This window comes from Panthera leo, chromosome A3, assembly GCF_018350215.1.
Source record: "Panthera leo isolate Ple1 chromosome A3, P.leo_Ple1_pat1.1, whole genome shotgun sequence".
Taxonomy (NCBI): domain Eukaryota; kingdom Metazoa; phylum Chordata; class Mammalia; order Carnivora; family Felidae; genus Panthera; species Panthera leo.
This window is the reverse complement of record NC_056681.1, coordinates 756,112-782,771: the sequence shown is the minus strand read 5'-3', so window position 1 is coordinate 782,771 and position 26,660 is coordinate 756,112. Positions and strand designations below refer to the sequence as shown.

Here is a 26,660-nt window from a genome sequence, read left to right as displayed (position 1 = left end):
GTGCACATGGGCCTGGCCCATTCCAGGCCAGCATCAGGGGCTGGCACTGAAGCCCCTGGCGGCACCCCAGCACGGACCCCAGACAGCCACTGACCCACTAACCTGACGGAGGGGCTCGAGGTGTGGTGAGTGTGAGGGTGAGGTAGAGGATGACAAATGTCCTTTAACAATTCAATGTGATTCGCATCAAGTCACATCTAGTTTGTGATCCAGAATCAGCCTGACGCAGGGACAGGAAACTGGAGACAGTGGGAGTCGACGAGAGGGGAAGGTCGTCGGCTGTGAAGGCGGCTTGGGGTTGTGGTGAAATGAGAGCAAGCTGGCGGGGGCCAGGCTGTCTCCTCCATGCGTGTGGCCTGGTTGACCCCGTGCGTGAGAGCCCCCCCGGAACTGCCAGCAGGGGACTCACCCACGGGGAAGAGAGGGTGAAGGTGGAGAAGGAGTGGGCATTACCCAGACCGAGCTCCTCTTACAGTGCCCTGGGCCACACCGCTGCCCAAGCCAGGTCCTGGTCAGAATGTCCGAAGCCTCGACCCCCCACCCAGCCAGATAAAGGGTCACATCCAGGGGCTGCCAGGTCCCTCCCCTCCTGAGGCCTTGACTTCCTGTCTGCTGGGTGAGAAGTTGGACTGAGGTCCAGGAATCCTGGAGGGGTCCTTGCCGGGGTCTGAAGATGGGGAGGGCCTGGCAGAGGCATTATGAGATCTCCCTGGCTTCTCCCTGATGCCCGCAGGGACTTCTCAAGACCCTCCCAACCATCTGGGAAGAGACACCCAGCCAGGGCCTAGAATGCGAAAAGCCAAGTTTGCCTCTCCCTGCAGAGGGAGGTTGGGGCTCGGGGCCTTTGACGAGGAGCTGAGGGGCTGGGGGGAGGGCTGATTTCCACAACAGAAAAGGAAGTTGTCGTCCTGGTTGACCAACCGGGGTGTGGCAAGGCCCCAGACACTTCAGGGAACATTCTGTGGTTGCCCCAAACAGGGGGCCTCTGTTTCCCGCTGGGGGAGACATCCCCAGATGGCAGTTCTTTACCTCCACTCATTCACATGAGGCCCCCTCCCTGGCCCGCTGCCCTCCCACCCCCACCCTCCCCTGCAAGCTGTGCTCACAAGCAGGGGGATGCTGGCTGAAGCTGGAGGCCTGGGGTGTGGGTCCCAGAGCCACCAGAACTGGGACAGGGACACCCCGGAAGGGCCTCGTCCATCACAGCCCAGCTGGAGGGCTCCAGGCACCACCCCGAGCCCACGGAGGCAGAGAAGGGAGCTGCTGGGGACCCACATCTGGTTGGAGGGCTGGGCACGCAGAGCAGAGGCCCCAGTCTGTCCTGGGTGACAGTGGGACTGGCTCTGTCCCCAGTGGAGAAGGCTGAAGGAGAAAGGCACTGCAGGGGCTGGGCCTGCGTGGCCACATCCAGCGCCCCCACCGCCTCTGAAGGGCTGGAGAGGTCGAGACAGGTTGGACCACCTGGGGTCCCGGGGTTTCAGGAAGGGTGGACAAGCCTTGCTCTGGGACAGGAGAGAGGGTCTCTTTAGGACAGGGGAGGTGGCCGGACAGGCACTGCTCCGGGACGGGGTAGGGAGGTCATTTAACCATCCCAATCCCAGGCCAGGCCGAGACGGGCTTCCCAGGTGGCCCCAGACTGGACCGACGCCGCAGGTCGGCACTTGCACCCTGGCCAGGCCACTAAGGGCGGGGCTCGGACGGACCCAGGGGCGGGCCCAATGGGACTGGAGCGGCCCGGGGCCGAGCTCGGGGCGGGGCCTCGCAGAGGCGGGGGTCGGGAGTGGGGGTGCGTCCTGGACGAGCGGGGCGGGGCCAGTCTCGGGGCGGGGCCTCGCCTGGCCTCGCCCCCGTGACGCGAGCGCGGAGCCGCTATATAAGCGGGCGCGGCCGCGCGTGCGCACTCCGCGCGCGCTTCGGTCGTGGAGCGGCCTTAGGCGGTCTCGTCTGCAAATGGGCTCCGTGGCCTAGCGTCCCCGTCCCCGCCACCCGTGATCGCGCGCCGAGGCCCGCGAGGGGTCGCCGCCTAGGTGAGGACCCGGGCGGCGCGTGAGTGGGGTCGAGCGATCCGAAGGGGCGCCCCCGTGCGCCACGGCTGGCGGGACAGACAGACTGGCGGACGGAAGGCCGGACGGCCGGGGGCGCGGGCCGGGCTAGGGCCGGACGGGCCGGGCGGGCTGGGCAGGTGCCCGGAGCCCCGGGCCCGCGGCCCCGCGCACAAAGAGCCTTTGTTGCTCCCGCGCGGCCGGTTCGGGCCGGTTGGAGCCGCCCGCGCCCTGCGCGATGAAGGCGGCCGGGAGTTCCGGGCTCGGGCTCCGCCTCCGCTCGGGAAATAAACCCAGCGTGGCGGACTCCGGAGTCTGGGTGGGGGCGGGTACCCGAGTGGGGAACGCCCCTCCCGAGGGCCGGCGGGTGACCAGGGGGGCTCCCCGACCCCTGTGTGCGCAGGCTTCCACCGGCCGTAGAAGCGACAGCATGGCAGCCATCCCCTCCAGCGGCTCGCTCGTGGCCACCCACGACTATTACCGGCGTAAGTCAGCCCCCTCGTCCTCTGCCCTACAGGTCCCGTCGGGGCGGGGGGTGGGCCGCTAGAAGCGCTGGCTCTGCCGCTGAGCTGCCAGCAAAGCCAGCGCTTGGCCTGGTGGACAGGGCAGGGGACTCGGGGCCCTGCAGAGCTGACCAGGCCTCTCTTCTCCAGGCCGCCTGGGTTCCACTTCCAGTAACAGCTCCTGCGGAAGTGCGGAGTATCCTGGGGAAGCCATCCCTCACCACCCCGGTGAGCGCAGGGCCACTCCCCTTCGGTGGGCGGCACTATGTGGAGGGATCCCACCAGGAGTAGGCAGGGGCACCACCACCCTACTTTGCCTGTCTCAGGTCTCCCCAAGGCTGACCCAGGTCACTGGTGGGCAAGCTTCTTTTTCGGGAAGTCCACTCTCCCGTTCATGGCTACAGTGTTGGAGTCCCCAGAGCGGTGAGTCCACATTCCTGGGGGCCAGCATGGGAGGTGGGGGCAGGTGGAACCCCCCCTGACCCCAAGCTCTCCCCCAGCTCGGAATCTCCCCAGGCGTCCAGCCGCTCCATCGCCTGCGACCTGGCTCTGGAAGCCGTGAGGAAGCAGCCTGGTGGCCAGCCTGGCAAAGCCAACACCAGGCCCCAGTCCTGAGCAGCCCGTGCCAGGCTGCAGGAGGCGCTAGGCTCATCAGAGCCCGTCCCCTGCCCTCCCCCCCTTCCCCTCTCTCCTCCCCTCCCCTCTTCCCCTCCCTCCTCCCCTCCCCCCCCCCCCTATAGACTAGGCGGGCTGCGGCAGAAGCACTTGGGTTCTTTTATATCAAAATAACAAAACACCAAAAAGGAAGTCGAGAGAACCCCACTCTTTACTATCCAAGCCACACGCAAGCCTTCCCGACACCCTGTAACCGTGTGCCTTGCACCAAGTGGAAAATAAACCGAGCAGCCAGTAGCCCTGATGGTGTGTGTGACCATGTGCCCCCGGGGCCCGTGGGAGAAGCTGATGTTTCTCAACCTCACTTCCTGGCAGAGGTGGAGAGTTGGCCCTGTTCCCTGGGCCTTCCTGGGTTCCCTCACTGGGGAGCCACCTCTTGGGTCTGGCCCAGGTTCACAGCGGCAAGCCACCACAGCGAGTGTGGAGCCTTGGCACCTGAGAAGGGGTGGGGGGCCTGGAAGAGCAGGCAGTTCAGAGGTTGGACGAGAAGCTCCGGGGCAGCCACTGGAGTCCTGGGCCTCTGCTTGTGGGTTTAGGGACCGTCAGCTGGAGGCACCTGGTGCCCCTGGAAGGACCTTGGCAAGGGCCCCTGCCCTTGACACCCTGGAGGGCAGTGAGGGGCCGGTACCAGAGCTGTCCCAACTGGTGTGCAGCTCATGGGGCCGGACTGTCTCCCGGAGCCTTCCTGTGAGGGTGTCGTCTCTTCTAGCCTGTTGCAGGACGCGCTCTGGGTAGGGTCCCCCAGCTCTGGGGGCGGGGACCCAAAATTAAGACTGAGTCGTAAGTGGTATGGGGGCGTTCCCAAGGGACCTTCCCACCACTGGTGACCCGGCTCTGGACGAACTCCAGCCTTGGGAGGGTGTGGCTGTGTCATCCTCCGCCGGCCTCCATGGGCGGGTGTGATTGGTGGACTGTGTGTCCACACACCTTCAGTGGCCAGCAGGGATTGGCCCGGGTCTGTTGGGCAGGAGGGGGCAGCTTAGGGAGGGCGTGGATGGGGGCTTGGTATGAAGTTAGGGGCCCCACGGGCCACTGAGGGAGCCCAGCCTCCTCTTTGGCCACTCTGCCCCCACTCTGTGCTAGAAACGGCTCAGTCCAATCCAGGGCATCCCGCGTAGCTGATGGCCCTCAAGGGCCTCTGTCCCATCTGCCCTCATCGTGTCCGGGCAGGCTGCAGGGTCGGTGCAGTCTTACCCAGGCCCCCTGTGCTCCCAAAGCCAGTAGTCCGTGCTGAGGCCTGTAGGGGAGGCCTTCATTCCCACCTCACACGGACCCAGGGAGGGGGCAGGTGCCCAGTCTCCTGGCTACAGCGTCCAGATGAGGCCCTCAGGACTCCTGGTGGCGGCTGCTGATGGCCACGGCCCTGGGTAGCAGACCGCAGTGCCCCACCAGCAAATAGCCCGTTTTCACAGAGCACTGAGAAGGCCATGTCCCCCCATATCAGGAGCTGCACACAGGCCAGGTGACCCAGGGTGAGCCCGCCCAAAATCCAGGCCCCTCCTCATGCCCCACCTGGGGGAGCTGCGCCCTGGTCCTGACAGCTGATGGGCTTTGAGTCAGGACCAGGGACAGGTCCACTCCCTTTGGAAAGAAGAGTGGCCAGGCTCCTGGAGGGTTAGAGCTGGCTGTGGAGAGTCCCGGCGCTTTCCAGGAGCTGGTGTCTTTGAAGGAGCAGACAGGAGGAACGGGCAGCCTCAGCCCCCCGACTTCAAGGGGACTGCTTCCCCCGGCCCCGGGGCAGGGTGGGCCCCTGGCTGGAGGATCTCCGTCCCCCAAGCGTTCAGCCCGGTCCTGCGAACTTGTCCACAGCTTCGTCTGCCCGTACCCTTGATCCGAGGTCCAGGGCGGCACCCAGGCCCCCCTTCACAGGGCCTCGTGGCCTCAGAGGCAGCACCAGAAGGGTGTCCCTTTCACAGAGGGTTCTCGTACCTGCTGACGCTGGAGAGCTTCTCCCGCAGGGCTTTGAAGCAAGGTCTCTGCTCCGGGTCCCTGTTCCAGCACGACAGCATCAGCTTGTACGCAGCGGGTGGGCTCTCGGGGGGACAGGGCATTCGGTAGCCCGAGTCCACCCTCAGGAAGGCCTCGTGGTTGGACATGCCTGTGGCGGGCCGGTAGCAGGGGCTGCAGGGGCTGTCCCCTCACCACCGTCTTCCACCCTCCCGGGGGACCCCGGGCCGCTCCCTGCGCTCTGCATCCCCTGCACCCTCCTGACGCCGTCTGGAGGCCGCCCCAGGGAGGCAGCCTGGCGCTCTGTGTGGTGCACGCCCCGAGTCCAGGTGGCGGCACCCTCCCACCCTGCCCACGGCTGGGGACGTTGTTGGGGGCCAGTACCTGCATAGGGCACCTGACCCCTGCTGAAAATCTCGTGGAGGAGAATCCCGAAGGACCAGACGTCCGACTTGATGGAGTAAAGCCCTCTTGACAGGGCCTCCGGGGCGGTCCACTTGTAGGGGATGTTGCGGCCGTGGGAAAGGTAGATGTCCTCCTGCGAGCGGAGACGTGCTGGGGCAGGCCACGGGGCAGCCTGCAGGCTCTGGCCCCGCAGCACGGACGCACGTGGGGACGCACGTGGGGAGCTGGGGTTCGCGGTGGGCCAGAGCAGACTGGGCACCGATGATGGACGGTTGCCACTAGAGGGAGGTGGTGCTGGCACTGGGAGACAGGCAGGCCCTGGGCCACCAGATTCAGGGGCTGGGGGCGGGGGGTGCGCAGGAAGCACTGGGATACACGTGCCCCTCCCAGGTGGCACCCGTGTCCCAGAGGTCGGCCAGCGTGAGCACGAGCAGGGACAGTGCCTGCCACGCTGGAGGCTGCCGGTGTGTTCAAACCATGGGTTCATAGAGACAGCCCGGATGGGCTGGCCACCAAGTGAATGAGGGAAATGCCTTTCTAGAAGTACCCAGCCTCCAGTCAAGGACTACAGCATCAGGATATCAGCCCCTGAGTGGAGGGCCCTGGACTCTGGCCATCGGTGCCCCACCATGCCAGGGGAACTGAGGCAGAACCCACTCGCCCACCGACAGACCCCGCCCTGAGTGGAAGGCCCTGCCACAAGGGGGGTTTCTGGGAAGAGGGAGCCAGAGAGCCAGGCCCAACACCGAAGGAGCCGCAGGGGAGCACAGACTGAAGGGCTCAGGCAGTGGGAGCAAACAAATGAATTCTTGGCTCTCAGGAATTTGGAAACTTAGCTCCGAGGGGGCGTGTGATGACCTTAAGGAGTCCCGTTAATTGTCAGAAATGTGTCTGTGTCTGTTTCTGTCTGGAGTCTCAGTGTGCACGTGTCGACCTGGGTCTAACCGTGGAAGGAGGGGACACCGGATGGGGCTGGGGAGGGGGCTCGTTACACCATTTTGTCCACGTTTGTCTTCAGAACCCTCCACGATAAAAGTGTCTTCTGTGGGGGGGACGTTTGCCCTAAGCTCACGAGCCACTCCCACCCTCTCCCCTCGCTGAGCGCTGAACGCAAGACACCATGAAAGAGTGAGCAGGTGCCCCACCCACCCAGGAGCGCCCCACCGGCCCCCCGTGTGGCTTCTCTCTCCTCCGGGGGTCCCCCTGCCCCTCCAGCTCTCAGTCCCCGGAGAGGCCTGCCCACCCCATGAAGGCTGCGCCCCGGGCCTCACCTGGGAGCTGCCGCTACTCCGGCGTCCCACCCTGTGGCTGCTCAGCCGGCCTCCCTTGAACCCCAGCTCCATGCGCAGAGGGAGTCCTGCGTGCTCCCCGGGCCCTACCTTGATGAGCCTGGCTAGCCCAAAGTCCCCGACTTTGCAGATGTTGTTTTCCCCCACGAGGATGTTCCTGGCGGCCAGGTCCCGGTGGATGTAATTCTGCGATTCAAGGTAGCACATGCCCTCGGCCACCTGCGATGCGAGGTCCACCAGCTCCGAGACGGGCAGGGCTTTCTCGTCAGAGCCTGCAGAGGCCAGGGGAGGCCACGGTCAGAGGGGCAGGGGGCCACGTCCTCCCCTCCACCGGCCCTGTGTGCTGCTGGGACAGAGGGTGGCTGCCCGACTTGAACAGTGCACCTGTCGTGGCCCTTCTGGAAGGCCAGACGTGGTCCCCGCGTGTGCCCTTTGCCCCACTCCCCGGTTCCCTTCCTGGGAATCCACACGGAAGTGTCCGTGCAGAGAAGCTCATCACAACGTTATTCACACGACTAAAAACCTCAGAAAGCTTCAACGAGAGGGGACTCCCTAAACAGGCACAGCTCGTGGGTGCGGTAGCCTGCCGTCGGTGGGGCCGCCCTCTGGAGAAGGGCTCTTAGCAACGCGCCCCAGCTAATTGGCAGTGGCCGTGTGCGCTTTGGGTGTTCGATGAGGTCCAGATGACGAGGTCTGTGAGTCCGCGCATGTTGAAGTGTGTGCGTGTCTGTGTGTGTGTGTGTGTGTGTAGCACATGAGGGCGTCTGTGTACATGCGTGTGCAAGTGTACGTGCCCATTCGGACACCAGAAGAAGGTCAGCACCTTCTAGAAAGAAAAGCCGTAAGAACCAGGCCGGCGTGTCCCCCAGGCTAAGAGGTGGGCCGGCCTCGCCTGGCATTTGAACACAATGGTCTCAGTTAATGGTGAATGGAGGGCTGGCCTGTCTAGTCTTCTCTCACTTGACCTGCGGTAAATAGATAAACGGATGGTGCATTTACCACAGGATATTTTAAATCATTTCTTAAGCAGGTAAGGCTGTCAAGGAGCCCCCGGGCTGTCCCGTCCCTGGTACGGGCGCAATTTGGGTTTTCTCTTTCTTTTTTTATTAAAAATTTTTAAATGTTTATTCCTGAGAGAGACAGAGAGTTGAGCAGGGCAGGGGCAGAGAGAGAGAGGGAGACGCAGAATCCGAAGCAGACTCCAGGCTCCGAGCTGTCAGCACAAAGCCCGACGCGGGGCTCGAACCCACAGACCGCGAGATCGTGACCGGAGCCGAAGTCGGACGCTCAACCGACCGAGCCCACGTGGATTTCCTCTTTCTCTGTGCAAGTTTCCCATGCCCTCAAGCACATGGCACTTTTATCCCCAGGAAAGGAGCCCCGAGTGCGGCCCCGCGGCCAGCTCACCCCGCAGCAGCTCCAGCAGGGCTCCCCTTGGCATGAGCTCTGTGATGATGTACACGGGGTCCCCCACGGACACCACGGCATACAGCGGCAGAATGTGTTTGTGCCGAAGCTTCTTCATGGCCTGAATCTCCGCCTGGAAGGTGTGCTGGTGCGGGAGGTCATCTGCGGGGGCAGGCGGCCTCCGTGGGTGCGGCCCAGTCCCGGCCTCCTCCCGCCCGCCCGCCCGCCCGCCCGCTCGCGGCAGCGGCTCGGGACGCGTGGGCGCCCTCCCCGGGGCGGCCCAGCACCGCACCACAGCGTCCACGTGAAGGCTGTGCCGAACCCACCACCTGCCGGCCACACACCGGGCTCCGCATTGATGCCCTGTCCCCAGCCTGATGTGGAGTGGCTCACCCCCCGGGTGTGTCCCCACGTGCCCCTGCCCCAATTCCTGAAGCGGGGGGTCCAAAACTCTAGTGGGTTCACAGGAGACTTTAGACGAACCCTTTCAGATGTCTAGTGATCTATTTATTTTAATAGCTTTCCATGTACGTTATGAATTTAAAATTGCCTGGGTGCCCGGGGGGCTCAGTCGGTTAAGTGTCCAACTCTTGATTTTGGCTCAAGCCATGATCTTAGGGTTCATGAGTTCGAGCCCCGCATCGGGCTCAGTGCCAACAGCATGGAGCCTGCTTGGGATTCTCTCTCTCTCTCTCTCTCTCTCTGCCCGTCCCCACTCGTGCTTGCTGTCTATATCTTTATCAAAATAAATAAAACTAAACTTAAAAAGAAAAGAATTTAAAATTCCCTTTTAAAACAAATGCCTTGAAGGATGCCTGGGTGGCTCGGTCGGTTAAGCGACTGACTTCGGCTCAGGTCAGGATCTCACAGTTCACGAGTTTGAGCCCCAAGTCCGGCTCTGTGCTGGGAGCCTGGAGCCTGCTTCCGATTCTGTGTCTCTCTCTCTCTGCCCCTCCCCTGCTCGCGCACACTCTCACTCTCTCTCTCAAAAATTAATACACATAAAAAATTTTTTTTCATAAAATAAACGCATTTTCGGTAAAAACATGCACATTGAAAGGAAGACGCCACGTGGACACTGTTGGAGACGACGCGTGCGATGCACATACGGCCGCAGGTGGCGCGGGGGATGCCGGGACGCTTGGCCACCCCGCCCGTCCCCAGGGCGCAAGGCCCGAAGTCCCTGCTGGGGCGCCTGGCCTGGGGCCCACTCACCTCGAGCAATCACCTTAATAGCCACTCGGACCTGGTCTTTCCAGAGCCCTTCAAAGACCTCCCCGAAGCAGCCGGACCCCAGCTTCCTGCAGAGTGTGAACTCCTCCCGTGGCATCTCCCAGTCGTCGCAGTGGGGCAGGGGCTTGGGCTCATGCTGGAGGGACAGGCAGGGTGCCGTGCCCATCACCCAGCCCACCCACTCTGACCCCAGGATGGGAGCCCCTGATCTATCCTCGGATTCAGGGCAACGCCCCAGGGCCCAGCACGCAGCCAGGCTTTCCCAGGAACTGCCCTCGTGACCCCAGCCATGTGCTGCAGACACCCTCACCTGCCCACTCTAGGCCGGTGACATCCACCTGAGTGCCAGTCCCACAGAGCTCTTGGCCCCAGGCTCCCACTGCCCCAGAGAGACTCGGGACTGGCAGGAGCACAGGCCTCTCCCTGGCCCAGGGGCAAGGGTGACCCAGCAAAGGAAGGCACGGCCCTGCCCCCACGCTCCGCTCTGTGGGAACACGGCTGGAGACGGCCAGAGTCCCCGGGGCCAGGTGTCCCCGTGCCCCCTCCACCCACGTCAGGAGAGAGGGAGGCGGGCGACGAGTGGGGGCAGCAGGTGCAGGCGACCCTACCTTCCAGCAGGGCACGGTGAGCCGCAGGCCGTGGGACAGGCTCTGGGCTTTGTGGTGGTCCACGAGCTCGGACAGGCCGGGGAAGGACACGGCCTCGCTGAGGTGCAGCCGGCCAGCACGCCTCCAGATCCTGTAGTGTCGCACGACCTGGCCGTCACGCACTGGGGTGCGGGGAGGGTGGGCTGAGGCAGGGACACGCGTTGACACGCGCCCACCATCACGGTCCCCTCTCGAGAAGCGCTCGCGGGCCCCGCGTCCCGCCCCCGGCACGCCCAGCGGCGATGGGAGAAAACCCAGACCCAGGACCGCTGGGACGAGCCGCCCCGGACGGCCGAGTGTCCGCCCGCCGGAGGGAGGTCCTGGCTGTGGCAGAGAGGCATAGGCCAGCGGGGCTGGGTTTGGGGGCAAGCAGCCCCAGGGTCAACTGCACGGGGGACACAGAGCGGGGAGAAGGGCCAGGGAGGCTGTACCTGAGAGAACATAGTCGGCGCCCGGCTTTTCGCTGACCCTGACCAGGAAGGCCCCGGCTGTGTTGCCCTCTGCCTGCAGCCTGTGCAGCGCTTCGGAGCGGGAGATGCGGCCAAAAAACCAGCTGCAGGGCAGGTTGCGGGGGGGGGGGGGGGGGGGGGGGCAGTCCTGAGCCCACACTGACCTTCGTCCCCTGCCCTCTCTGCCCCCGCTTCCTCCCACCTGCCCATGCTGAATCCCAGCCCCCAGATGGCCCGTCCGGACACCAAGGAAAGGCCTGCCCGGGGAGTCCCCTGTCTGTGGGCTCAGAGCCACTCCTGTCCCAGAGACGTGCCATCCTGTCCCGTGAGAGGGACCACGTTGTTCCGTGACCCTGGCCGCAGACGCTCTGCTGTAGGACTGTGGGGCCTGGGTCGGCGTCTGAGCGGCAAGCCTCTGCACGTGCGCCCTCACACACGCGTACCCACACTCACGCCTGCTCATACACACTGGTGCCCAGGCACGGGCGAGCCCCGGACTCTGGGCTGCAGGGTGGGGTCTGCAGAATTACCCAGGTGACTTCTGCTGCCGGCTGCTCAGCCCTCAGCTCCCCCTTTTCCTGCAGGGGTCCCTGGAACAGGAAGCCCCCGCGGGGGGCCTCGTGAGGGCCACGCCCCACCCTGAGCCTGGCCGAGGTAGCACCTCTGGAGTCTCTCTCGTTGGCTCACCCCTGCAACCACCCTGCTTCCTTCCTGCTTTACAAATGCACTAGGTTCTCAGGACCTCGGGGCCTTAGCACCAATCACGCCCACCTCTGCACGATCCCCGTGGCCGGACCCTGCCTTCTGAAGCTGTGCGGTTTACGACCCTGTTGCTCGTCCCTCTTCAGCAGGAGGAAACCCCCACGCCCGTTCACCGTGCGACAGCACCGGCTCGCAGCAGCTCCTGGGGCCTCTCACGCCGGACCGTCCTGGCCCAGAGCTCGGGGGGCTGTGCGGACGCCCACTCCAGGCTGCCCTTGTGGCCCAAGTTTCCTGGGCAGCCCCTTGGGACCAACCACCACCTCCAGGAGCCTCCCTGCCGGTGATGCGAAAGCCCGTGGCCCACGCCCAGACCCGGCATGTCGCAATTACCTTCCTGCTCCCTCTAACTAGGTCATGCATCCGGTTTGGGTTGTTTGGAAGGTGAGCGAAGCTTTGCTCCCCAAAAGGCTCAGTCCCTGCCTCGGACGCCTACACAGACCACATCCCTGTCGGCTGGCCCGGAAGCCCACCGTGGACCCTTCTGTCCTGTTTGGGTCCTGGCACCTCCAAGTGACCGTGGGGGAGCCCAGGGAAGGGGCCGCCTGCCTCTGTGGCTCTGTATCCCCAGATGTCGCACAGAGAAAGCCTCGTCAGCTTTCCCGGGACAGCGTGGTGGGGTCTGGCCCCGACTAGGGACCATAGGGAGATGGCGTCCCATGTCTCCCATCCTCACCGGCCTCCCCAGAGGCCGCAGCAGTGCAGAGCTCTGTCCTGAGGGCTGCCCTGCCCTGAGCTCCCGAGGGGCCACAGGGCCCAGAGTGGGGGGGCCTTGGGGTGACCCACGAGGGCCATGGGGACACTCACGGTTCAGACTCCACCGTCTCCTTCTCGGCCAGGTAGCTGTGGGGCACGTAGCCCTCAGCCAGGGCCCTGCCTGCCTCGTCCAGCCGCACAGCCCAGCACCACTCCTCCCCCTTCCTGGCCACGTGGAGCAGGTCCCCGGCCCGGAAGCTCAGCTCTTTGTCCGTCCGGGCCTCGAAGTCCCACAGGCCCACGTACCGGGGGCCCGGGTGAGGCTGGTCCCGGGACACCATGGCGGGTGCAGCGGCTGGACTGGCTTCCTGGCCTCAACACCTGTCACCGGGCTGGTGGCGGCACCACCTGTGGCTAGGAACGGCGGGTGGGGCCCGCCCTGACAGGCCACCTCCACCCGGCCGAGAAGCCGGCCCACTTCCTGGTGCCGAGGCGGCTAAGCCAGGCCGGCCGCACCTGCAGCCCGGATGGGCCTCTGCCCTGGGCTCCACCCGTCCTCCTGCCCACCGAGGCCAAGTCAGTCTGGGTACCGCTCCCGCCCACCTGCCCTGGAAAGCGTGCCCACCACATGGTCGCGTGGCTGGACCTGAGCTCCTGCCCTCCCGGGGGGGGGGACGAGTAACGGGTCAGACAGGGCCTCCCTGGGATCCAGTTTAGCAACCGGGGCTCCGGTGTGAGTGGAACCTAGGTGGGAGTGAGCGACAGGGCGGTTAGAGACCCGTGGGCACATCAGTGCTGCCCGACCCCCGGGGCCACTGGGGCTGAGCTCTCCAGTCACCCTGGAGCCCCGGTGGGTGTGGCCTCCCATCCCCTCCCTGAAGGCTGACCCCTGGGGGCCCACCACACACTCCCTTCCCCAGACGTCCGACCACCCAGGGGAGCTGCGCCGGCCTCCAAGACACAGGAAAGGGTGGGCAGGCGCCGGAAAGAGGGAGCGGCACTGAGGCCTCGGGGTGGGGGCAGGCGGGGCCCAGCCCCCAAGGGGAGCGGGCAGCCAGGGCGCGGGGAGGGCTCCGGGTGCGCCGTCCATCTGTGGTCGGCCTGCCCCAGCCCGCCCCCTTGATGGGAGGTCCGGGAGGACAACGACCAGGGAAAACCAGATACTAAGCCTGATTTCTTGGCACTTCCCTCTTTTGGAAAGGGAAGGCTCAAGAACAGGAGTGTGGTCACTCAGTAAGGTCACAGTCCTACTGGCAGAGCAGGGTGGGGAGGGGGCCCGGCTGGGCGGGGCCTGCGAGGCATCTCCCGCACCCAGGGCTCCAAGGCAGGCCCCCCCCCCCCCCCGCCACCAGCCGCGAGGCCTCCCTCATTGTGGGGCCATTTGTTCCAGTCGGCTCCTGGGTACGGACGTCCCGGTTCTGCCCGGGTCACACCTGGAAGCCCCTGAGCACCAAACCCGTCTGGCTTGTGGCTGATGACACACACCAGGCACGCACCGGTGACCCCCACGCACACCTGCGTCTGGTCCAAGCCCAGCTGTTCCCTCCCTTCCTTCCCTCAGAGGCCACGGCCCGGCCCCACGCCACACTCACCTGCTCCTCCGTCTGTCGCAGGCAGGACCGGGGGGCAGAGGGGGGGAACCAGGGGCTGCCACCAAGCCCGCCCATTCCTCCCGCCCCCCTCCCCCGTGAGGGCTGGCCCACGCCTGGCACCCAATGTAAGGAGCCCCCCTCCTCTCCCCGCTCAACCCTGACTCACACCCGGGCCCTGCCGTGTCCTCCCTCCTCCCTCTGTGCGGCCCTCCCCTTGGTGACCTCAGCACCCTCCCCTCTGGGAAGCCCCCCACCATCCAGCCCTGCACAGCCTCCGTGCCAGCCGGAGGGCAGGGCCTGTCATCAGTGGTGATGTGGGAAACAAAGGCCAGCTGAGGGCTGAGCACAAGCTACCCCCTCCCCCGCCTCGGGCCCCTCCCCCATGGGATGTGTGTGACTCTCTTCACACTCTCCTGGCCCCCAGAACAAAGGAAAAGGGGCAAACAGATAACTGGTAGAGATCACAGTCACGCAGGACACGAGTCTGTCAGTCTATAACCGTCTTAATGATTTACAAGGAAAAAAGCCATTTTATCAACAGCCAAACTCCCAGGAACCTACGGATTCAATTTCCTGAAGCCCTAACGTCACCTTCCCCTCCATAGGATAGAACATTTTATATAACCCATCACCCCCCACAACCCCAGTGCGGCTCTTGCTGCCCACAGGTCCTGTCCTCACGCTTTAATAAAACCACCTTTCGCACCAAAAACGTCTCAAGAGTTCTTTCTTAGCCGTCGGCTCCGAACCCCAACACTTCACATCAAGCGGGGCGGGGCTAATTGGCCTCAGCAGGCGCACCCCTGCCTCGAACTGTGCCCATGGGCGGTTCTCTCCAGGGGACGGTAAGCAGACTCAGCCGCCTCTGTCCTTCCATCCCACAGGCCTTCGGGGCGCAGCTGTCATCATGGGGGCCACAGGAGTGGAGGGTAAAGACCCTGAGCATAGACCTCCCCTGTGCGGCCCCCGGCCCTCCGTCTGTCTTAGTGACCAGAGCTGGGCAGGATGATTGAGAAGCAATGCTGTTCGTCCCCCCTCCCCTCCCAGCCCCCAGCTCCTCATTCAGTGACATCAACAGTGGCTTGAAATCAGCCTCTGGGGGAGCAGTCACACGCTGGAAACCGCCCGTTTCCTTTTCCCCAGAGACCGGATTGTGACCCAGTTGCCTGAACACCGTGGCATCCAACCCCACCCCTGCCTGACCCTGCACGGGCAGGCCAGCACTCGGGACCCTGAGCGGCTGAGGCCCAGACTCTGCCTCCCTGACCTTTGCCCCATTGCCAGAAAGAGCCAGCCAGCCGGACCTTCCCATGGCCTGACCCAGTCCCTCCCTCCGCCCCTTCAATTCCGGCCCCAGGGAAATGGAAGGGGCTATCACACAGCTCCCGCGGCCGGCACAGAGTCCTGCCAGTGGCCCAGAAGTCGTGCTTCCTCTGGGTCCCCGGTCTGGGCGCTAGGATCCTGGGCCGGGGGCCTGGGCCGCATGGGGCCAGCTGTCTGTCTGCCACGATGAACCAGCTGGTGGGCCATGACAGCTCCGGGTCTGTTCCGGGGCTGGGAATGCGGCCTGTGGGTGACGCGTGTCTGTGCGTGTGTCTGAGTCAGCTCGGTGTGCATTTATCGCGTGCCCGCTGCCTTCCCGTGTGCCCGGGTCTGTTCCTGAGCCCTGTGTGCCCAGCGCCTGGGGTCTGCCCGCCAGCCCGACATCGGCCACAGGGGGGCCCCGCAGAACACTGGGAAGTCCGGCCTCCGGCTCTCGACCTGGGAGGGGGTGGAGGGCGTCCAGGGCGGCAGGCCCAGCGCATCCCCCCACCTGGACTTCTATGCCGAGTTCTTCCCTCGGCAGGGACACCGGGTCACGCGGGGCAAAGGCCATCATACCCTCCTGTGCCAGCGGGAGTCTGCGTGTGTCTGCCATCCACACGCACAGTGTGGGTCAGCGTGTGTGTCAGGGCCCTCGGCCCTCGGTCAGAGTCGGCTCCAGGCCGCCGGCACCCGTGTGTGTTGGCGGCCAGTGCTGTCCTGCGGGGACACGCGGGCGGGGAGGAGTGGCCCCAGCCCCTGCGTCCAGCGCCCCAGGTCACGTGAGGGCGGGGTGGAGGCGCCTGCGGGCTGCGTCCAGCGTCTCCTGCAGCGCAGCGAAGGCGGGCCTCTCCTCGGGGCTGCTCCGCCAGCACTCCAGCATGAGCGCATAGACCTCGGCCGGGCAGGACGCCGGGCGCGGCAGCCGGTACCCCCAGGTGACCTGCTGCAGGGTCTCGTGGTTGCTCAGTCCTGGCGAGGGGCAACGAGAGGGCTGGCGGGGGGGGCCTCTCTTCCGCTGAGGGCTCAGCGTGGGCGCTTCCCCCCAGCTCTTGGCCAGACCCTGCCCGGCCGGCATCAGGCCCCCCCCGCGGCCCACCTTCATAGGGACACTGGCCGTAGGTAAAGACCTCATAGAGCAGGACTCCGAAGGACCAGACGTCCGACTTCTGGGAGTAGACACGGTAGTTGGCTGCCTCGGGCGCCGTCCATTTGACGGGGATCTTGGAGCCGCTGCTTGGGGAGTAGATGTCCTCCTGGGTGAGGGGACACTGGTGGTGGGCGGGGCGGAGTGGCGCCCTCGCCTCCCAGCCACGGCAGGGTCGGTGGTCTCAAGCTGAACTGACCTTGAGCAGCCGGGCCAGGCCAAAGTCGGCCACCTTGCACCCCAGGTCATCACCCACAAGCACGTTCCTGGCGGCCAGGTCGCGGTGCACGATGCGCCTCTCCTCCAGGTAGCTCATGCCCTCGGCCACGTGGCAGGCAAAACCCAGCAGGAGGGACAGGCCCAGGGCCCGTCCCTCCGGGCCTGCGGGGCGGGGCGGGCTATCAGGGGGGCGGGCGTCTGCACTGGTCACCTCCGCCTGTGCCTCAGCGTCCTCACCCTGAAGAGGGGGTGAGGGCAGGGCTACCCACCAAGGCTGCAGGGTCACTGTGCTGTGCAGGGACCGCTCAGTGAAGCAACCCACCTGGGCCCCCGGGAGAGACCAGACACAGAGGGGGGCCAAGGCAGGGAAGGCGCGCAGGGCTGGTGACACGGGCGGGCCCCACCCCTTGCGCACCCGCTCAGCCTGGAACCTCGACGCTCCGAGTGCCCCCACAAGGCACAGCACAGGCCCGGGGCCCGAACCCGCTGCGGGCCGGAGCCCTGACAGTCGAGCCTGGCACGCCACGAAAGGCCCAAGCCGAGAAGGGGGCCGACGGTCGTGGCTGCGCAGGGAGAGCTGGGTCACCCGCGGCCCCTGGTCGGGGGCAGAACTCACTGCCCAGGAAGGCCTGCAGATTGCCCTTGCGCATGAGCTCGGTGACGATGTACACGGGCTCGCCGGCCGAGCACACGGCATGCAGCCGGATGAGACGCTCGTGCCTCAGGCTCTTGAGAGTCTGGATCTCCTTGGTGAGGTCTCCCAGCTTCACGTAGGCTGCAGGAGAGGCACCGCTCCAGGCCCCGCCCGTGCCACCCTGCCGCTGCCCCCGGGGCGAGAGGGGTCAGAGGGCGGGACGGACAGGGGCGGGCAGGCCTCACCCACCTGACTTGATGACCTTGACTGCCACCGGTGTGGAGTCGAGCCACAGACCTTCCCACACCTCCCCGAAGTAGCCTTCACCCAGCTTCCTCCGCAAGGCAAACTCGGAGCGAGGCCGCTCCCACCCGTCCTGCAGGAGAGGCTGCTGAGGGGGTGGGGGGCACTCGGGGCCTCCGCCTGCTGCGCCCTGGACAGAGGGGACAGTTCCCCCTGGAGCGCCGGCCTCCAGCACCTGTGCCGCGGCGCTCGCCCTACGCCGGCCTGGCGGAGGCCTGGGGAGCCAGGTGCTGAGCTCCAGGAGTCTAGCCCCGGTGGCTCCGGGCTCTAAGCGGCCCCTTTGCCGGAGGTGGACACCCACCCACGCGCACTCATTACTGTGTCTGGCCAGACTGTCATTAGAAACCAGAGCAACTGGATGGCTGCCTGGCCCCTGGCAGGACGGCTGGTGCGTGGTGGCCCGGGGGCTCCAGCTCTGGCACGGGTGTGCAGCCGGTCCCGGCGTCTCCTCCTACAGCTTCCTCCTGGGGCGCACAGCTGCTGTGGGCACCTTCCCCAGACGCCTCCCCACACTTGTCCCGGCCCTCACCTGTCCCCCCACAGAACTGGGTATGGGGGGGGGGGGGGCACCAGAAGTCCTTGGAGATAGAGACACAGTACCTGTGAGAGCAAACCCGACCCCAGGCAGGGCCCCCAGTGCTCCGGGCCGTGTCAGACCCCTGCAGCCGCGCTCGGAGACCGGCCTGGGCCTGCTGCCTGGCTCGCACCCCCTCTGCCCTCCCCTCTACGTGCGCTGGGCAGGGGGCGGGGGCGGGACTGGCCCACCCACCTGGGGCACACAGGGCTGCAGCAGCGGGTTGTGGATCAGCTTCCAGTTGGCCTTGTAGTAGGCGAGCAGCTCCTCCAGGCTGGGGAAGAGCCGGCCCTTCTGCAGGTAGAGGCCGTTAGCCGCCGTGCAGATGCGGTAGTGGCGAACGCTGGCCTGGGCCCGGACTGTGAGCGCACAGAGATGAAGCCCTCCTCCGGCTGCTGCCTGCCCCAGACCCTCCCACCAGCCCAACCAGACGGCCACCACAACCTTCCACGGGCCGGGCTCGGAGCCCGCCTCAGGGGCCTCCTGGAAAAGGAGGGAGCGTGGGCAGCCGCAAGCCAGAGGTGCAGCGAGAGGGGCACTGGGGGCTCCTGGCCACAGGGCACAGAGCCCAGGGCGCGTGGAGAGTCCGAGAATGAGCGGAAGAAGGGAGGGAGGGCGAGTGACGGCCGGGCGGCTGTGCAGGCCGGGCAGCTCAGAGGCACAGGAGGGAAGGTAACCAGCAGGTTGGTGAGCTTCGAGGTGACCAGCTGCAGGTGCCTTGGAGCTCGACGTGCGGCCAGCGAGGCCTGGGGAGCACCCGCCCCAAGGTCAGGGGTGTTCTGGCGCAGGCTCAGCCCGGGGACAGAGGCGCAAGCGGCCGCCGCCGTTACCTGACAGTGAGTAGTGGCCGCGGCTGCTCTCGCTGGGTCGGATGAGGAAGGCCCCAGGCCCGTTGGCCGGAGACAGGAGCATCTGCTGGGCCCGGGCACGGCTGATGCCGCTGAAGTACCAGCTGCGAAGGGCAGGTGGGTGGTCACCAGCAGGCCCAGACCTGAGCGACCCCTGCCCCCACACTGGTCAGAGGCCCCGATGCCCGGCTCCCACCGTCTTCCCAGGCGCAAGGTGCACCCAGGGCCCAGCGCAGGGTCCCGGCCCAAGGTCTGCATCTGCCCCGGCCCTCGGTGCCCAGCCTCTGGAGCCATCGGGGAGGGGACAGGGGGACCACTCGGGCCGGCCGCCAGCAGGGACCCGAGTCAGGAGACAGACACTGTCCACACTCCTCGGCCGCAGGTTCTCCGCTAGCCCTGCTCGTAAAACGACCACCGGCCCCGGCCCCGGCCCCACCTGCCCGGGGGAAGGGGGCACCAGGAACCAGGGCCCCCGGGGAGCGGTCCCAGCCGGGCTGCAGGGGTGTATGGAGGACCACGAGCAGCCGGGCCAGGCAGAGCCCACCCGCCCAAGGGGAGGTCAGTGCGGCTGACGGTGGCTTGGCCAGGAAGGCCCTGGGGGAGGCCGCTGAGCCAGGCTGGGCAGGCCTGCAGAGGCGGGAGGGGCTCCAAACACCTCTGCCTCTGAGGGGCCCCGGCCCCCGGCCCTCCACACGCTGAGATGCTCCGAGCACCGGGTGCCCAGATACCAGGCGGCTACACACCCGAGTGTGGAGCGGGGCGGGGGGTGAGGGCTTGCCCGGGGCTCCCCATCTGACACCCGTTTGGGCCGTAACCCACCTGGGCCACACCAGGTGCAGCTCCCTGCTCCACATCCTTGGAAGGAAAATGGAAAGGCACCCGGCCCCACCCCATTGCCCGTGTCTGCCTCCCAAGGCCCAGGTCGGGGAGCCCTACGCCTGAGTCAGGTTCCCACCCTGGAGGCTCCTGCTTCCCGGAGATTCTGGGGACCCCGTGGCAGGAGGCCTGCCTCCTATAAGGGGGAGCCACAGCCACTAGGCGACTAGCCCTGTGAGCATGGCTCCCATCCCCTCTGATGGGGGGAAACTCAGGGTTCTGGGGGCTGGAGGGTGGGCTCTGACCCCCACCTGGGCGTGTGGGACTGGCAGTTATCCCAGGGGTCCCCAGGCATGACTCGAAGTGAGTCGACACAAAGTGGGGGTGCCCTGAAAAGAGGGGACTGGGCGGTCAAACCTGTGCCATCCCAGGCAGGCGGATGCTGCCGGAGGCTGGGGTGAGGCCAGTGCCTGGCAGGAGGGAGACAGAGGGAGGCTGGCACTGGCACAGAGGCCTCTGGGCACCTGGGGAGCTATGGGGGTGGGGGAGCTAGGAACTATGCAGCCAGACCCCGCCTTCCGCAGCCCACCAGCCAGGAGGGCATCAGAAGGGCTACAGAGGCCCCTCCCAGGACAGCAGGGCGGGGGGTCGGGGGGAGAGGAGGGGCAGAAGGGTCCCCAGCCCCACAGCAAAGGCCGATGGCAGGCCAAGACCCTGCACACTCCGAGCTTCAGGCACCTTCTCGGGAGTCTCTCCCCGGGGTGGGGCACTGGCTGAGCTAAGATTGGAGGAGCCTCGTTCTCAGGTCAACCCTCAACCCTGAGAACGAGGCTCCTCCCCTGCCCAGCCAGTCTGGCCCCGAGGACAGACAGCCAGGTTGTCTGGGGCTAATGACACCGTGAGTGTGGTCGGCCCTTTCATCCCAGGCCCAGGCAAACACTCATTACTGCTTCCTCCCAGCACCGCCCCCTCTGACGCTCCCAGCCCTGCCAGCCACCTCTAAGAGTGGCTCATGGGATCTGCCCTCCACACCTGGAGTGACTGTGGGCCCCCTCCCCATCAGAACGGCTGCTTGGTCCCTCCCATCGCTCCCAGCAGGCTGGTCACTGGGTGGGAGTCCCCTCAGGAGGCACCTTCCTAGGACTCGGGCTTTCCAGGCCACATGCAAAACCCCCAGGGGACTGGAGATGGCTTGAGTGAAGTTGAGACCCAGTGCTGGTCTGCAGAGGACATGTCTAGGGCTCAGTCCTAGCCTAGCCGGGCACAGGATAAGAAACCAGTGTCAGCCTGGGCAGGTCTGACAGGGCAGGGGTCTGGGCAGCTGGGCCTGGCTTTGCTGAGCCCGGTCACCGACCAGCTTCTGGCCTGTTCTCACCCAGCACGTCACCTCCATGCATGCCGGGGCTGGGGGGTGGCGTCTCTGCCGCCCCCGGAGGTCCTCCTAGCCAGTGCCACATCTGTCTGGACGTCAGGCATTGCGACGGCCATGACATCCAGGCTGACCCACTGCATTAAGGGGAAAGACAGGTGGGGCCACAACCAGAGTTTGGATCGAATGGTTGAGGCCCGTGCACGATGTCTACGAAGACGGGGCCGGGTGGACCCACGGCTACCCTGTCGTTCAGACCCTAAGCCTGGGCTGAGAGGTCATCTCCTCCTCCAAGCCCTGCAGCGGAGCCTCCACTGTCTGTCTCCCTCCCTCCACGATTGCAGACGGGCGTGCGACCCGCCAGGTGTCCGTGCCGGCCAATCCCTGCCTGTGGAACGCCCCGGCCCTGGGGGCCTCGGGCATGCTGGGGGGGGGGGGGGAGGCGGGATGGGTGAGCCCCCCCATCCACCCGTGTCCCCCTCTCAAAACAAGCTTCTTTGGGAGCAGTTCCAAAGGCCGGGGTCATGTCTGCCCCGCACCTGGCCCAGGGCAGCAAGGAGAGTTCTGGGTGAATGTGGACCAGTGAGGGGCAGGTGAATGCAGACCTCCGACTCAGCATGGCACCCCCTCACCCCCTCACTGCATCTAGATGGCCCCTCTGGTCACTTACGTCCTGATCAGGAGCGCAGGGAGGACAGGGGCCGTGTCGTGTCTCCCTTGGAACTACACTCAGGAGCCTAGCCCCTGCCCTCCAAGCAATGGCCACTCGGCTTAATGTTGTGGAGACCCCCAGAGTGCTCGGCTCCCCAGGCTGAATCCCTGTGTGAGGGCAGGAGGGCCCGGCTGGCGGGACAGGGCCCCAGAGCGACCACCGTGCTGGGGGCCCGGCCAGTGGCGTGTGTACACGCCGTGCAGCTTACTCAGCACCGGACCCGACGGCGCCTGCAGGAGCCGCTACCGTCCTCCCTTTTGGCAGGACCAGGAGACAGTCACCGGCGTGCGTGCGCCGCCCCGTGTGCTCGCTCACCGCCGCATGGCAAGGCCTCGTGGGTCCAGGCCACAGGAGGGAGGGCGTGAGGGGCAGGAGGGAGGAAGGGTGGGTCGGGACATGTGATCCTAGGGCTCACTTGGTCCTCACTCCTGTCGCTGCGGAGCAGGCTGATACTCACGGTTGGTCCAAGAGCGTCTCCGGGGTGGCCTTGGCCAGGTGGGTGATGGGCACCAGCCCGGCCCTGGGCGGACCCGAGAGCCTGCGGGCAAAGATGTAGCCGCCCTCCTCCTTGAGGCCATAGAGCCTGTCCCCGCGGCTGACACTCAGCTCGTCGGCGCACCGCGCGGTGAAGTCGTACAGCGCCCTGAAGAGCTGCGCGGGCGCCGGGGAGCTGCGGGGCTCTGCGGCGGGGGGCTCTGGCTCCGCGCCGGCCTCAGGGTCGGGGAGCCCCAGGACGCCGTCGTCCGGCGCGCCCACCGGCCAGATCTTGTCCCAGAAGAAGGACAGGAAGGCCAGGCGCTTTCTGAGGAAGGGCTCCATGCTCCGGGGCGTCCCGGGGCCAAAGCCGGGGCCCTCAGCGGAGGGGCCGCGGCCGCAGGGGTCAGCGGGTGGCGCGGAGCGTGGGCCACAGGTCACTGCAGAGTCCTCCAACAAGGCGCCCGCCTCCCGGGCTGGGGTTGAGACCAGGGAGGGGCGCAGGGTGGCCACGCCACGGCTGCTCCCCAGCTGCTCGTGCCCAGGGGCTCACAGCCGCTCTCCCTGGCCCGGGCGAAAGCGGCCCCGGGACCTGCCGGGGGGGCGGGGCCTCTGGGGGCAGGGCCTCTGGGGGCGTGGCCTCGGGGCGGGGCCTCGGGGCGGGGCCGTGGGTGCAGGTGGGACGACGGAGGTGGGGGCGCGCGCAAGAGGTCACGCTCAAGTGAACCACGCGCCCGCCCTCGACCCGAGCCTTGCCCTCAGAGAAGGAGGCACCGCTGCGCAGCGCCTGGCAGTGACCCGGATTTGCTAGAAAACTGTCTGGTTCTTTACGTGTTGACCAAATCTCTCAACATAAAACCCTGCGCAGGACAGGCTCACATGCTTGGCCAGGAACGCCTGCAGCCAAGTCTGAGTCCGGCTGGGGACAGCCTGGGACCTCGCGCAAGGCGGGCAGGCTCCCTGCACTCTGGTTTTTCCCTCATAAGGTGGGAGTTGGTGACCGCCAGGGCTCGGTGAGCACCAGAGTGGGTGCCGCACGGAGGATGGGGCGATGTATCTTCTGGGCCCTTGGGGGTCAGGAGACCCCCCAACAGGCACCACCGGGAGGGGGAGGCTCTGATGTCTGACCCCCACCTCAGGGATGTGAACTGGGGTTCCAGTGGCGGAGAGGCCGGGCCAAGCCCTGCCTCTGTCTCTGGGCAGGGTGGGGAGACCAAACCCTGGGCAGCCTGGGGCGGGGTGGGGGAAGGGTGGGGGCAGGTGGGTCCGGGCCCAGGCCTCCGCATGCTCCTCCCCACCCCCCAACCCCACGCTGGCCTCCCCCCAGCTCATCCACTTTAGCGCTCGGAGCCCACACCCCTCTTGTGACAGCCGCAAACCCCCTTCCCAATCCTGCCCTGGATCCACGGCTGGATGTTCATGTGGTTGAGCAGAGCCAACGGACGGGTGTGACCGCTGGTCACTGAGAGGCCGAACAGCCACCTACCCGGGCCAGACCCGCGGCAGACACTCCTCTCTGGAGCCCACCCACTGAAGGGGCCTGGAGCTCCCACTCCACCAGCCGCTTGGCGACCCTGCCGCCACACCCACGACCTGCTCCTCCCATCCCTGGGCGAGTCTGCCTTTCGCACACGGGTCCCCTCAAGTCCTTTATGCCTGTGCCGCTCTCCTCCTGGGAAGCCATGCTTCCTGTCTTTGACCCACCTGGTGCAGGGAGGCCTCTTCGGGTCCTGGAAGGGTCCTGCTTGTGCTGACCGTGCTTGGGGTCCAGCGCTCGGAGCACTGGACACAGATTCCTTCTGGACACTCCCAGTCCCTCCGAGCCCCAGAGCCCCAGGCTCTCGGATCAGCACGTTCATTTGGCGGCCAGAGCAGGCAGGGAGGGTTCCTCCTCATCCTCTGGCCTGGCCCCAGGGCTGGTGCCCAAAGGAAAGAGCCCAGTGGGCTGCCTACCCTGTCCCCGCTACAAAGACCTCCAGGACATCCTACAGGTGAGGAAGCAAGGTTCAGTCCACCTCGTCAAGGTCAGAGCAGGGACATTTTCTAGCAGGAACCTGTGCTGGGCGGTGGGGACCCGGCTCACAAAGAATGCCTGCCCCACCTCCCGGTGACCAGGACGGGTCCTCCTCCTCGTCTGCCCTGCGCAGCAGGCTCTGCAGGGAGCACCCCGCGCCTGGCAACCCCTGCCTGGGCCCTCTCCCGTCCCCTCACCCCACAAACCCCCAGACGGCCTGCCGCCCCGGCACCACACACACCCGGCATCAGGCAGCCGGCAGCGAGAGCCACCTGTGTCCGTGTTGTCGTTGGCGGCTCTCGGGGCTCCCTGCCCACCCTCCGGCCTCCAGGTTCTGGGACCCGCCATTCCCTTGCTCACCTCACCCACCTGACACAGCAGCGTCCAGGCCCCCGGGACGGTCCCTGCCCTGACTCTGCCACTCACGCCCTCCATCGGCCCTGACCACAGAGACAGTGCTGGATGGGGCGGGGCGTGTAGAGGTGTGTGAAGGGGGGAGAGGACCCCCAACCCCGGACGGGGTCAGATGATGGTGTTCTAGCCCTGCTGTCGGGCTCACTAGCCGTATGGTCTCGGGTAAGGTGCTAGACCTCTCTGCCTCCGCGTCCCCGTCTCTAAGAGCATTGGGCTTGCAGGGGCCGAGTGAGGGTTCAGACCAGATCTGCCGGGATGAGGAGGGGGGCCCCCCGGGGTATCCGGGCCGAGGCTGGCAGCCCAGAGTACCACACCGTGGGTTCGGTTCATCTTCCGGAGGACACATAATGGGGGCCTGCGGTGGAGGTGAACCCTCCCCCCGTGATCTCACTACCGCGGGGCTCCCCACCCTCGCGGCTCCTAGGACCAAGGTGGCGGCACACAGCGCTGGGCAGACTGGTCCATCCGTGCCAGGCACGGTCGCTCAGCGATGAAGGGAAATGTGCCCAGCGAAGGAGCCAGTCCCCAAAAGCATCCAGCTGTCTTACACAGCATTCTGGAAAGGACACGGCTGTAGAAATGGAGATGACGTTAGTGGTCGCTGGGGAAAGGAGGGCTTGGGGTGGTGGCAGAAGGCCACGTGAGGGTCCCTGCGGGATGGACCAGTCCTGCTCTTGTTGGGCCACCGTCACTGTCCTGGGTGGCCCTTTGTGACAAGATGTTCTGAACGGGACAAGAGTATGTGGACTGTGCTATACTGCGTGGGAATCTGCAACTCTCTCAAAACTGGGTTTAATTCTTCACTAGAACTGAAATTGAAATTTGAAAAGAAACACAAGAGGCTAATTTTTTAAAGTTAAACAGAAAAAAGGGGGTGGGACACCAAGGAGACGGCAGAAGTCCCAGACATGCCCAGGACAGGGTGGGGGCAGGGGCGTCTCTGTCCCCTCTGCGGGGGCTGGGCGTCTCCCTCCCCCGCCCCCCTTCCGGTGCCAGCCTCCCCCTCAGCCTTCAGACAGCACCCCCCTTTCCAAATGATCCAAATAATCCTCAGACCCCCGAATAACAACACCAACAGCTAGCATTTACTGAAAGCCCAGAACAGAGAGAGGAGGGCGGAAACGCACCCACCGGCCCCCCTCCAGGTCTGACCTCCTGGGGGCGCCATGCCCAGGCCTGGGCCTGAGGATAAACTGATGGACGCCCAGCCAGGGGAGCCTCCTCGCAAGAGTGGGGTCAGCCGGAGGGGAGGGGTGCAGTGGAGGGAGGCTCTGGACCCACCTCTGTCGTCCCCCGAGGACAGAGACCCGGGGAGCATCCCTCCCTCCCCCGCCTCCCTCCCTCCCTCCCGCCTCTCCCAAAGGGGTACAACGAGTGTCTTGGGTGTCTGAGACTGACTACTGCCTGAGGGAGGCCCCAGGCTTGCTGAGAGAGCTCAGAGGTCCTGAGTCCAGCTGGGGGCTACAGATGGAGTCACGGAGGGGGCTGAGAACCCCTCTGACAGGCTCCCTGGAACTGTGGAGACCCCGTTTGTCCAAACCCAGGTAGATGAGCAGCGCCAGCACCCCCGCACTGTCAGAGGTGGGAGAGGAAGCCTGCTGTCGCAGGAAAGGCTGCTCTGATCCCTGCGCTGTTCCCTGCGGTGACAGGTGTTCACTCCGAGGTCACTGCTGCTCCCCCCAGGTCCTCCCAGGGCTTCCTGGAGCAGGTCTCAGGCTGGGACACGAGCAGGAGTCCTCTTCCCCACTAGCACTCCCCCTCCCCCCCCCCCCCCCCCCCCCCCCCCCCCGGCTCTGGCAGCCCCACGTGAGCACTGTGTCCACAGGACTCTGGGACAGGGGCACTCGCAGAGGGACGGCCAGCCTCAGTTACTCCTCTCCGGGGAACCCTACTTTAGGCTTGGCTTTCGGAATAGCCACTAGAGGTGGTTTCCAAGTCAGGGCGCAGGGCGCATTGCCCCAGATTTCTCAGGGAGGGAACGAAGCCCCCAGATAGTTCCTGGCACCTGAGACCAGGGTGGGGGGCGGGACCTGAGGCTGACACCAGCGGCTCCTGTCTGGGTGTTGAGACCAGAGAGCGCCCCGCCCCCGCCCCCGCCCCCGCCCCCGCCCCCCTCCGGCGACGTCTCACCGCACCCCTGGGCCCTGGGCTCCCGCTCCACCCTGTGAGACGGGCGGGGCGTCACAAAGG

At 66.0% G+C, this 26,660-nt stretch overlaps 3 protein-coding genes across 6 annotated transcripts; 1 reads left to right on the top strand and 2 right to left on the bottom strand.

Annotated features, from left to right (window-relative positions):
* The first annotated feature begins 1,884 nt into the window (after positions 1-1,884).
* On the top strand, positions 1,885-3,457 carry PPDPF (pancreatic progenitor cell differentiation and proliferation factor). The gene is made up of 5 exons (XM_042930435.1): positions 1,885-2,027; positions 2,446-2,527; positions 2,696-2,773; positions 2,872-2,968; positions 3,046-3,457. The coding sequence occupies exons 2-5, from the start codon at positions 2,473-2,475 to the stop codon at positions 3,158-3,160; spliced, it is 345 nt and encodes a 114-aa protein (XP_042786369.1). The 5' UTR covers positions 1,885-2,027; positions 2,446-2,472; the 3' UTR covers positions 3,161-3,457.
* PTK6 (protein tyrosine kinase 6) lies at positions 3,354-13,357 on the bottom strand. 3 transcript variants are annotated; one of them, XM_042930434.1, is made up of 8 exons: positions 12,164-13,346; positions 10,580-10,701; positions 10,110-10,270; positions 9,484-9,637; positions 8,269-8,430; positions 6,952-7,133; positions 5,552-5,705; positions 3,354-5,318 (listed from the first exon to the last, which is right to left on the bottom strand). In XM_042930434.1, the coding sequence occupies exons 1-8, from the start codon at positions 12,391-12,393 to the stop codon at positions 5,131-5,133; spliced, it is 1,353 nt and encodes a 450-aa protein (XP_042786368.1). In that variant the 5' UTR covers positions 12,394-13,346; the 3' UTR covers positions 3,354-5,130. The 3 variants fall into 3 exon arrangements, with proteins under 3 accessions (XP_042786368.1, XP_042786366.1, XP_042786367.1); XM_042930432.1 differs by lacking the exons at positions 3,354-5,318; positions 5,552-5,705 and having other exon boundaries at positions 6,384-7,133; positions 12,164-13,355; XM_042930433.1 differs by lacking the exons at positions 3,354-5,318; positions 5,552-5,705; positions 8,269-8,430 and having other exon boundaries at positions 6,384-7,133; positions 12,164-13,357.
* Positions 13,358-13,941: 584 nt separating this feature from the next.
* Positions 13,942-22,615, bottom strand: SRMS (src-related kinase lacking C-terminal regulatory tyrosine and N-terminal myristylation sites). Of its 2 annotated transcripts, none has more exons than XM_042930430.1 (8): positions 22,026-22,615; positions 18,654-18,775; positions 18,019-18,182; positions 17,196-17,379; positions 16,929-17,087; positions 16,293-16,474; positions 16,046-16,202; positions 13,942-15,918 (listed from the first exon to the last, which is right to left on the bottom strand). In XM_042930430.1, the coding sequence occupies exons 1-8, from the start codon at positions 22,385-22,387 to the stop codon at positions 15,725-15,727; spliced, it is 1,524 nt and encodes a 507-aa protein (XP_042786364.1). In that variant the 5' UTR covers positions 22,388-22,615; the 3' UTR covers positions 13,942-15,724. The 2 variants fall into 2 exon arrangements, with proteins under 2 accessions (XP_042786364.1, XP_042786365.1); XM_042930431.1 differs by having other exon boundaries at positions 15,835-15,918; positions 16,077-16,202.
* Positions 22,616-26,660: the final 4,045 nt, after the last annotated feature.

What these genes read in the sequence shown, in the direction of transcription:
- PPDPF (XM_042930435.1), top strand. Translation starts at nt 2,473, where the DNA reads ATGGCAGCCATCCCCTCCAGCGGCTCGCTCGTGGCCACCCACGACTAT. An exon ending in AGCCATCCCTCACCACCCCG is followed by an intron (nt 2,774 to 2,871) that starts GTGAGCGCAGGG and finishes TGCCTGTCTCAG; the next exon opens with GTCTCCCCAAGGCTGACCCA. An exon ending in GTGTTGGAGTCCCCAGAGCG is followed by an intron (nt 2,969 to 3,045) that starts GTGAGTCCACAT and finishes GCTCTCCCCCAG; the next exon opens with CTCGGAATCTCCCCAGGCGT.
- PTK6 (XM_042930432.1), bottom strand. Translation starts at nt 12,393, where the DNA reads ATGGTGTCCCGGGACCAGCCTCACCCGGGCCCCCGGTACGTGGGCCTG. An exon ending in TATTAAGGTGATTGCTCGAG is followed by an intron (nt 8,431 to 9,483) that starts GTGAGTGGGCCC and finishes CTGCCCCCGCAG; the next exon opens with ATGACCTCCCGCACCAGCAC. An exon ending in CCTGCTGGAGCTGCTGCGGG is followed by an intron (nt 7,134 to 8,268) that starts GTGAGCTGGCCG and finishes TGGCCTCTGCAG; the next exon opens with GCTCTGACGAGAAAGCCCTG.
- SRMS (XM_042930430.1), bottom strand. Translation starts at nt 22,387, where the DNA reads ATGGAGCCCTTCCTCAGAAAGCGCCTGGCCTTCCTGTCCTTCTTCTGG. An exon ending in TGCAGCCCTGTGTGCCCCAG is followed by an intron (nt 17,380 to 18,018) that starts GTGGGTGGGCCA and finishes CCCTCTGTCCAG; the next exon opens with GGCGCAGCAGGCGGAGGCCC. An exon ending in CGGCCAGTGTCCCTATGAAG is followed by an intron (nt 15,919 to 16,045) that starts GTGGGCCGCGGG and finishes GCCCCTCGCCAG; the next exon opens with GACTGAGCAACCACGAGACC.